The sequence below is a fragment of the Nothobranchius furzeri genome, chromosome 14, assembly GCF_043380555.1.
Source record: "Nothobranchius furzeri strain GRZ-AD chromosome 14, NfurGRZ-RIMD1, whole genome shotgun sequence".
Taxonomy (NCBI): Eukaryota; Metazoa; Chordata; class Actinopteri; order Cyprinodontiformes; family Nothobranchiidae; genus Nothobranchius; species Nothobranchius furzeri.
The window spans coordinates 33413521-33424445 of record NC_091754.1 but is presented as its reverse complement, the minus strand read 5'-3'; the positions used below and the strand labels follow the sequence as shown (position 1 = coordinate 33424445).

At 43.6% G+C, this 10925-nt stretch overlaps 1 protein-coding gene across 1 annotated transcript; it reads left to right on the top strand.

The window, feature by feature from the left end:
- The first annotated feature begins 297 nt into the window (after positions 1-297).
- On the top strand, positions 298-6722 carry hsd3b1 (hydroxy-delta-5-steroid dehydrogenase, 3 beta- and steroid delta-isomerase 1). The gene is made up of 3 exons (XM_015965841.3): positions 298-869; positions 5383-5547; positions 5662-6722. The coding sequence occupies exons 1-3, from the start codon at positions 719-721 to the stop codon at positions 6468-6470; spliced, it is 1125 nt and encodes a 374-aa protein (XP_015821327.1). The 5' UTR covers positions 298-718; the 3' UTR covers positions 6471-6722.
- Positions 6723-10925: the final 4203 nt, after the last annotated feature.

Below are 10925 nucleotides of genomic sequence, written 5' to 3'. Positions count from 1 at the left end.
CCACCTGCTCATCACCTGCTATTAGAATCAGGTGTAATGGAGTAGAGAAACAACTAAAACCTGCTGAGCAGAGGACCTCCAGGACTGGGGTTGGACACCAGTGACTCAGAACTTTGACAGCATGACTAAGTCCCCTGAAATCCCACACACACGCCCCTGCAGCTGCGTGCAACAGAAGAAAAGCTGAATCACTGCTGATTAACCGAATAAACCACACAATAGTTCCCGGGCACTGACATGCCTGCAGCTCGCCACTCCCCACAGATTCTGTTGTGAATCTAAGAGTATAAATAACTTCCTCGTCCTTTTCAGAGCAAGACGAGCATCAGGAGTTTATTTATTGAGCATTTGTTCTTTTAAATGATTTAATGATGCCTTTTCCCTGTCTTTGTACCTTTAGTTGGACTTGATTCAGCCCTTGTTTTGTTTTGTTTTGCACCAGAAAACTTCTCATTCCACCCTGAAGTAGCTCGGCCCATCCCCTTTTTTCCCACACTGCCTTGGAGCAAATAATACGTTTTTTTTTTCCTCTGCTAACTTTTCTTACAAAAAGTGGAGCGGCTGAGGCTGAGAGGGCAGAAGGTGCCGCCGGTCTTCCACCGACAGAACACCAAAACTCCAGGAATCCTGCATCTGTGTTCCACTTTCACTCATCTGAGGAGGAGAAGTTTGCTTTTTGTGTTTCTCACCTCATACGTCAGCGGAGCGTTATCCTGCGATGTCTCTGAGAGGTGATGTGTGTGTGGTGACGGGAGCCAGTGGATTCCTGGGAAAGAGGCTGGTGAGGCTGCTGCTGGAGGAGGAGAGGACCGCTGAGATCCGACTGCTGGACAAACGCGTGCAGCCTCAGCTGTTACAGAGTCTGGAGGGTAAAAGTCACTCCGAAATGTCTGTTTCTCACCAGATGATGATTATATCAATACAATTTCAGAGGAAATGTGGAAACATTTGGATGCTTCGTAAGCATGATGCTGAATCCTGCAGATCTACATTTTACTTTATTTTTATTCGATCTTCAGGGTGCATTTAAAGAGCAAGTCACTCCAAATCAACATTTTTTTGCTGATAAACTATATAAATGTGTGTCTGATTGTGCTGTAGACACATGTATTCAATAATTTGGCATTTTAGTGCATCTTCGTTAAAGAGCAAGTCACCCCTACCAGATTCTTACTCAACTCCCACTTCCTGTTTGAAAAATGCAACAAATGCTGTTGCCCAGCAGACCGAGAGGGTGGAGCCACTAACAAATGCACACAGTCACGACATTGTGACATCATAATGGACCATCTAACATCATAGTGTACCTCTTAGCCAATAGTGATGGCAGATTCAAATGCAGTGCAGAGTTTTTGTCTGACGACGGTGCATCGCTGACAGTTTTAGGCAGAATATTTAAATTTGAACTTAGACGCACTAAAGGGCCGAATTATTGGCGACACTTGTCTACAGCATGATCAGACACGCATTTATATAGTTTATTAGCAATAAAATGTTGATTTGGAGTGACTTGCTCTTTAAAATTTAAATATTCTGCCTAAAACTGTCAGCGATGCACCGTCGTCAGGCACTGCATTTGAATTTAAATCTGCCACCGCTATTGGCTAAGAGGTACACAATGATGTTAGATGGTACATTATGATGTCACAATGTCATGAGTGTGTGTACTTGTTAGCGGCTCCACCCTCTCAGTCTGCTAGGCAACAGTATTTGTTGCATTTTTCAAACAGGAAGTGGGAGTTGAGTAAGAATCTGGTTGTGGGTGACTTGCTCTTTAAGGTTTAAAATACAGAAAACAGTTTTTTTTAAATATATAATGATTTGTGAACTGACTTGCATCATGCTCAGATGACCAAAGTGCATTGCTCAAGGGTGTGTGGACATGGAGACATCTCATATCTGAAGCATATTATCAGTAAAGCTTTAGACAAACTGTCCAAAGCAAACGTTAGGCTTTCGGGCACAAACGTATTAGGAACAGATCCTGCAGGAGTTCAGGGACACGCCGTAAAATAACTGTCAGGAAAACAAAACAGGTCCAGCTGCTGAGGAGGATGAAATGACTATGGGAAGTCACTGATGCTGAATCCTCTAGGACAGGGGTATCAAACTCATTTTAGCTCAGGGGCCACATTGAGGGAAATCTAGAGCCCCATTCCCACCTGTACCGGGTCGGCCCGGGCCGGGTAGCATAGGTTGTTTACATATCTGGGTGGCCTGGAATTTTCCCGGGCCAACCAAGGCTCATTCTCGGCCCTCTTCCCGAGGGGTACTGCTTCAGGCCGACCAGGGCCAACACGCCCACTGCTGACAGCAAATTCACACCTTCCATTAGAGCAAGCCTCTGATTGGTGGGTAGAATCAGCCCATTCACACCTTCCATTAGAGCAAGCCTCTGATTGGTGGGTAGAATCAGCCCACATGGGCTTAAGGCAAGGATGTGTGGAATCAACCGGGCCAGGCTGGGGCCGACTGGGGCTACCCGGCCCGGGCCGACCCGGTACAGGTGGGAATGGGGCTTAGTTCCAGGTGGGCCGGCCCGATAAATTAAAAAAACTTCAGAATGTTTTCTTTGTTTTAATTAAATCAATATAAAACAAGGCTGGAGCCTGAGGACAGTGTAGTACAAGTGCAACACCTGAAGTGTACTTGAAAATTTGAAAAAAAAAAATCAATAAATAAAAACACATTCCTTAGTGATTCAGAGCTTACAGATCACATGGCTAGATCAGTTTCATGCAGCACTTAAAATATATTTGACTCATTTTACTTTACATCTTTTAGCTTTCACCAGCACATCAATATCAGAAGTCACATCCTGAGTGGCGGACAACTTCAGGCTCAATGCTCACACAAGTTCTTGTGTGAGCATTGAGCGCAGCTTTGTTTTATTTATACTCACTACAGAGAAAACTTGCTCACAAACATAAGTTTATTTTCACTCTACATTGTAAAGTATAAAAATAAAGTTTACACAACCATCTCGCAGGCCGGATTAAACCCGCTTGCAGGCCGAATCCGGCCCGCGGGCCGCATGTTTGACACCCCTGCTCTAGGAGGTAAGGAGAGACCTTTGGGGTTTTATTTTTATTATTTATCAGGATTCAGGTGAAAGAAGCACCTCTGGGTTTGTGTTTGGTGGATGAATGAATGATTCAGTAATTCAATCATCAATAACAAACAAATAATCATCATAATATTTTTGCATAGATAGATTTTTCATGGATTTTGTTCAGTTTGCCATAAGTTATATTTGGTTTGTAGAAGACCTGGGCACCCGTAGTTTTTTATCATAGTTACATAAGATAAAGGCAGAAAGAGAATTATTGTAACTGTCATTAAAATTCATAAGTTCATCCTGGTTCAGAGGCACATCTTAGGACATGAGACAAATCTCTTCACACTCTCTCCAAATTCTAAATCAAATGGACATTTTGGACATTTTGATGCGTTTCTGTCTAAAAGTTAAACACAATCACTACATTTAAGTTCCAGGTGCTTCCTGAGTCAGCTGAGCTAATGGCTGCTCTGAGCCAACCAAGACCAAAGCGTCATGTCATCATTTCGCACAAAAGTTGTTTTTTGAATGTTCACACAGCTGTCCATGTTGAAAAATGCTGCTCCTTTGTCACAGGCCTCACATGTTGGACAGGTAACATGCATGCAAGACTTTCATTTCAGCCATTCGGTGCTGCAGGTGCACGCGTGTTTAAAAACACATTTTTCCTCCTGATGCTCATGTTGCAGCAAAATTTTGCTGCAACATGAGCATCAGGAGGAAAAGTAGCTGAAAATGACTTAAAGAATAACCCAGAGCTGCTGAATGAACACATGAATTCGTCAACATCTTTAGGTGGAGCTGCAGTGAACAATCAAAAGTGGCGATTTTATGTTTTCTGACCCGTGTGTGTTGTAAAAGCAGCAGCTGTTTTCACTGAAAGTGATGAGACACATTGCATCAGTGAGCTCCGTCAGCAAACAGAGAAGAATGACGAGAAGATTGATTAGCCCCCTGGTCTGTATGTGAAAGGAAGTGCGGCGATCATATCTGCTTTTCGTTTTCTGACCATCAGCGCTCATTCCACATTCTCAGTACAAGGTTTCATACCTTCTACCTCAGCAAGAACTTCTGCTGCAGAGGAACGTCTTCCACGGGCTGCAGACACGCCTGCAACCAGAACTTTTGTGCTTTTAGCACAACTCCAATCAATATAATATTCTGGTGTGTGTGTGTGTGTGTGTGTGTGTGTGTGTGTGTGTGTGTGTGTGTGTGTGTGTGTGTGTGTGTGTGTGTGTGTGTGTGTGTGTGTGTGTGTGTGTGTGTGTGTGTGTGTGGCTGGGTGGGCTGGAGGTCTTGCAGCATCTCTGGGTGATCTTTTAAAGTACTGGAGCATCTTGTGGCCCACGGTCAGAACTTTTTTTATTTTACTTTGTTTGACTCTTTTGTCCTCTGTGACCAGCTGTCAGAGTAGGGAAGGTGAAAGAAGACTGGGGGTGAAAGGTCAAGTCAGACAAGACACTGTAGGCTCTAGTGAGACAGCAAGAGCTTGTGAGGTCGTCCAGGGAGATGGGGAGCAGCTGACAGTCTTCTGATAACCTACTCACACTGTGATGCAGAAGGTCTGAAACATGTTAGCCTCCTGGTTGTTTATTCTCAGTAACGTGATGACATGGAGGTTCTAATGAGTCAATCGTTGCAAGGGGTCATCAACGTGAGAGTCTCTCTGCACACAGTTCCTGATGATCTTTGGTGGAGAAGCATCTCCTCTCCATCTCCTGAAGTCCAGCACCATCTCTTTTGTTTTGCTGGGGCCTCTCATTATCTACTGAGTACTCAGAGTGTAACAATAAATCCATCTGCATCAATACATCAACTATGTGGTCAACATCGATACATCAATATGACAGCAATGACATCAATGACAATGGAATACCTATTTATCAAATTCACTTTTATTTTGAAAAGTGCATTTGGCCTAGCTTAACCAGGGTACTGTTCTCTATGTATGTTTCATGCTGCAAAACACCATGTCCAATGTGTTCTTCACCCCCGATTAGAACATTTTGCACGTTGTACCAACCAGGGAAGAACAATCTTTAACCCAGTGTGGGTGAGATCCTCAGTGACATGATGACTTCCCTGCTAGTGGCTGGATGTAGCATCGTGGAGCTGGACAAGTGCTATGCAAACACCAACATCCGGTGCCGTGTGCATGTGTGGGTGCGTGCGTGCGTGCGTATTTGTGTGTGTGTGTGTGTGTGTGTGTGTGTGTGTGTGTGTGTGTGTGTGTGTGTGTGTGTGTGTGTGTGTGTGTGTGTGTGTGCGTGCGCGCGCACGTGTGTGTGTAAATAAACATTTACCTTTGATTCACTGTCTGTCAGACTGCAGGGGAGAAACAACACTGAGCCTGTTCGAGGGGGACATCAGAGACGGTGGTTTCTTGAGGAAAGCCCTGCGGGGGGCGTCGACCGTCTTCCACATCGCGTCCATCATCGATGTCACTGAGTCGGTGGAGTACAGCGAGCTCTATGGAGTCAACGTCAAAGGTAAGGCTGGAGCTCTAAACTGTTGAAATAAATCCTGCCTAAGAATGCTTCAACGACATCATTCAGCATTTTTGCCATAAAACAGTCCCTAGCTTCAAGTTTGGATCTTTGCAGGAACTCAGCTGCTTTTGGAGACAAGTATCCAAGAGAACGTGGTATCCTTCATCTACACCAGCACAGTGGAAGTGATGGGACCAAACACCAGGGGAGAGCCTATAATCAATGGCAGTGAAGACACGGTTTATGACAGCACTCTAAAGTACAGTTATGGCAAGACCAAGAGGGAGGCTGAGGACAGAACCCTTCAGGCCAACGGAGAGGTGCTCCAGAACGGAGGCAGACTCGCCACCTGTGCCCTCAGGCCCATGTACATCTACGGAGAGGGCTGCCGCTTCCTGCTGAGTCACATGAGGGACGGGATCCGAAACAAAGATGTCCTGTATCGTACATCGGTAGCAGAGGCTCTGGTGAATCCAGTTTATGTTGGAAATGTGGCCCAAGCTCACCTTCAAGCAGCCCGAAGCCTGAAAGATCCACAAAAACGGAACATCATCGGCGGAAAGTTTTATTTCATTTCTGATGACACACCACCTGTGAGTTATTCAGACTTCAACCATGTTGTGATGTCTCCTCTGGGCTTCAGCATTCAGAAGAAGCTCCCATTGCCACTCTTCTTCTTCTACATTGTTTGCTTCATTTTGGAGACAGTATGCATGATGATCCGTCCGTTCATACGCATCGCCCCTCCATTAACCCGGCAGGTCCTCACCTTGTTGAACACAACGTTCACCTTCTCCTATCAGAAAGCTAAGAAGGACCTGGGATATGTCCCCCGCTACAGCTGGGAGGAGGCACGCAAGAGAACCACTGAGTGGCTCGCCTCACAGCTGCCTTCAGAGAGGGACAAACAAAGGTCCAAATAACTCAGTGAGGTCATAGATGAGATATTCTAACAGAAATCAGCTTTTATATGAATGTTTCTTTGTGTACAAATCCCACTGCTATCATGGAGCAACAGAAAACCCCACTTATGGAGGACTTCCTCTAAAACGTAACTCATATATAAATGTTTTTCACTTGTATGTTTGTACAATTAACTAAACTTTACTCATCTTATTGTAGGCTTTGCAATGGTTAAACTAAATCTGGACAATAAAACACAGTTTTGAATCATCTCCAGTTAAAACCATATTTCTTTGTTGCAGTTATGTGTTGGTTTGCTGTGTGTTTAGAGTCAGAACAGGGCATCACAAGGCTTTACCTTAGGATTAAATTTTTAGTCCTGTCAGTAAGGTATCCATCCATCCATCCATCCGTCCATCCATCCATCCATCCATCCATCCATCTACCTACCATGCATGTATCCATCCATCCATCCATCCAGCTATTAATCCATCTATCTATCTACCATCCATTCATTCATGCATATTTTCATCCATCCATCCATCTGTCTATCATCCACCCATCTATCTACTATCCATCCATCCATCCATCCATCCATCCATCCATTAATCCATCCATCTATCTACCATCCATTCATTCATGCATCTATCCATCCATCCATCCATCATCCACCCATCTATCTTCTATACATCCATCCTTCCATTCATTCATCTATCTAGCATCCATCCATCCATCTCCCTACCATCATCCATCCATTCATCAAACATCCATCCATCCATCTATCTATCTACCATGCATCCATCCATTAATCCATCCATCCATCTATCTATCTACTATGCATCCATCCATCCATCCATCCATCCATCCATCCATCTATCTATCTACCATGCATCCATCCATCCATCCATCCATTAATCCATCCATCTATCTACAATCCATCCATATATCTACCATTCATCTACCATCAATCCATCCATCCATCCATCTATCTACCATTCGACCATCCATCTACCATCCATCCATCCATCCATCCATCCATCTATCTATCTACCATGCATCCATCCATCCATCCATCCATCTATCTACCATGCATCCATCCATCCATCCATCCATCTATCCATCCATCTATCTATCTACCATGCATCCATCCATCCATCCATCTACCATCCATCCATCCATCAATCCATCCATCCATCCATCCATCCATCTACCATGCATCCATCCATCCATTAATCCATCCATCCATCTATCTACAATCCATCCATATATCTACCATTCATCTACCATACCATACCATACCAATTTTATTTATATAGCACATTTAAACACGGCATGAGAGCCGACCAAAGTGCTGAACAAAACACACAATAAAAACAATCAAAAATAAAAACTAAATCCATTAAAATCAAGTAATCCAACCCTAAAAGGAAAGGTAGAAAGGGAATAAGTTAGACAGAATTAAAAGCCAGAGAATAAAAGTGAGTTTTTAAACGAGACTTAAAAAGGGAAAGAGAGGAAGAGAGTCTGATCGGGAGGGGCAAGTGGTTCCAGAGCTTCGGTGCACAAACTGAAAAGGCGCGCTCCCCGCGGGACTTACAGCGAGAGCTAGGGACATGTAGGAGGTGTTGGTCAGCTGATCGGAGGGATCTTGTAGGGACATATGGGTGAATGAGCTCAGACAAGTAGCCAGGTGCTAAGTTATTTAGGGATTTAAACACAAAAACCAGGATCTTAAACTCTATCCGGAGATGGATGGGGAGCCAATGAAGATTTGCTAAAACCGGTGTGATGTGTTCCCGCTGCCTGGTGCCAGTCAAGAAGCGAGCTGCTGCGTTCTGCACTAGCTGAAGTCGAGCGAGAGTGGAGGAGGAGATACCGTATAGCACTGAGTTAGAGTAGTCGAGACGGGAAGTAATAAATGCATGGACAACTGAATGAAGATGATGCCTTTTTAAAATGGGCTTAACTTTAGAGAGACGCCTCAGGTGGTAATAACAGGTCTTAACTACCTGGTTGACATGAATGTCCATTTTTAGTTTAGCGTCCATCACAACCCCTAAGTTTGTGACACGGTTTTTCAACCCACTTGTGATAAATGGAAGGGTCAGTTGGGGACTTTGAGAAGTACCAGGGCTGAAAATGATGGCCTCTGTCTTAGCGTCGTTCAACAAAAGAAAGTTTTCTGACAGCCAGCTCTTCACATCATTACAGCATTCAACAAGGGGCAGTAAGGAGTCATTAGGCTTCACAGAGGCATATAATTGGCAATCGTCTGCATAAAAATGGTAATCAATGTGGTGTTTTTTAAAAATGTCACCCAGGGGCAAAATATATAAATTAAATAAAAGGGGTCCAAGAATAGAGCCCTGAGGAACACCACAAGTCAAAGCCGCAGAGGGGGAGGCAGCACTACCCATCATAACATTAAAGGTGCGGTCACAGAAGTAGGACCTAAACCAGTCTAAGGCAGTCCCCTGGATGCCGACCAGCTGGTTCAGCCGAGTCAGCAGAATAGCATGATCAACCGTATCGAAAGCAGCCGACAGATCCAATAAAACCAGCAATACATTAGAACCAGAGTCAAGGGTTAATAAAATGTCATTAAAAACACGAAGATGAGCTGACTCGGTGCTATGGAGGGATCGGAAGCCTGACTGGAAGGGATCCATTAAACCATGATCATCTAGATGAGACATAATTTGGTTAAAAACAGCACGCTCTAACAGTTTTGATAAAAATGGAAGCTTGGAGATCCATCCATCTACCATCCATCCATCCATCCATCTACCATCCATCCATCCATCCATCCATCTACCATCCATCCAGGTCTAGTGTCTAATATCCAAATGCAAGGTTAGATTGTATTTATGTTTGATATATTAAAATTTTTATGGTGAAAATAAAGAAGCATACTAATAACTACAGTCAAGATAAACTAATCAAAATACTTAAAATAAATTATAATAAAATAAAAAATTAATCCATAAATATCTGAGGTTGTAGGTTTGAATATGATAAACAATTTACAGTCCATAATAATACACAGAAAATAAACACAGAAAAAATACCAATGCTGTGATTTCATTTTTATTTCATTTCACCTTATTTTACTTGATTTTGATATGGGATCTTCAAGGTTGAATGTTGGCATGACAACACTTGTAGAGCGTGCTCTACAGTAATAAGTCATGGACACAGCTTCACACTCCCATGCTGCCCGGATCACAAGTGTTTAGACTGAGTAATAATAATAATAATAATAATAATAATAATGCATTGAACTTATATAGCGCTTTTCTAGACACCCAAAGACGCTTTCCACACACTCACATTCACACACTGCTAGTGATGGTAAGCTACTTGTAGCCACAGCTGCCCTGGGGAGGTCTGACAGAGGCGAGGCTGCCATGTGGCGCCGTCTGCCCCTCTGACCACCACTAACACAGGCAAGTTGGGTGGAGTGTCTTGCCCAAGGACACAACAGCAGGATACCCCTGGCGGGAGCTGGAATCAAACCCATGACCCTCCGATCATGAGGCAACCCGCTCTACCACCTGAGCTACTGCTGCCCCAATAATGACAATGATGAGAAGTGTCTCACCCTGTCTTCATCCTTGGATCCTTGAATGTGAGGTTCTCCCTTGTGTACACTCTAAAAACTGATGTTTGTTCCTTCATTTCTTTCATTATAATATGATTTTTAAAAAATCACCACACGACTCCTGGCTATTTTTTGGAAAATCAGTATTGCAGAAATTTCAATTTCAGAATGTTTTTCCTTATTTACGTCTGAAGAAAATAAAACGTCATTGTCTTTCATTGAAGACAAGAAGACTTCCAAATCCTACCTGTGTCACCACCTGAACTGGGTCACCTCATTCAGCCTCCTTGACCCTATTTCTCTGAATTACACTTGTTGGGTTTTTGTTTCTGAGTTTGGAAAATGTCTCCAAGCATTTGTGAGGTTCACCTGTTTGCTTTTGTGAGTAAAGGGGTTTTAGTGGTGAGCCGCTCTGATCTACAACATGATGAAATATGTGCATCTGGAGCTTCTTTCAGTTAAGTTTCCATGATTCAGAAAGTGTGAGACATCTTTGTTGGAGGCTGGTGACTAAAGAGAATAGAACCGAGGATAACACAATTAGGACAATTTGTTGATAAAACTAATAACATCAGTGAGATCAGTTTCTCCCCTCCCCCACTAAAGACTGCTGAGCTCAAACAGCAAGAACACAACAGGAGCTGCAGCTGCAGCAGGGACCCTTGACCTGTTTCCAGGGGATTACATGTCTTTGTGAGCGTGCATGCTGGTATTACTGACATTACTGGACCACACACAGTCACACTTTAGAGATCATTGTGATTTAAAGCTGCAGTTTTAGTTTGCATGTTAAATCTGCAGGTGTGTGTGTGTGTGTGCGCGCGTGTGTGTGTGTGTGTGTGTGTGTGTGTGTGTGTGTGTCCTCTAGGAGATG

Coding starts and splice junctions, on each gene's coding strand:
- hsd3b1 (XM_015965841.3), top strand. CDS start 719: ATGTCTCTGAGAGGTGATGTGTGTGTGGTGACGGGAGCCAGTGGATTC. Junction 870..5,382: donor GCTGTTACAGAGTCTGGAGG/GTAAAAGTCACT, acceptor ACTGTCTGTCAG/ACTGCAGGGGAGAAACAACA. Junction 5,548..5,661: donor CTATGGAGTCAACGTCAAAG/GTAAGGCTGGAG, acceptor GGATCTTTGCAG/GAACTCAGCTGCTTTTGGAG.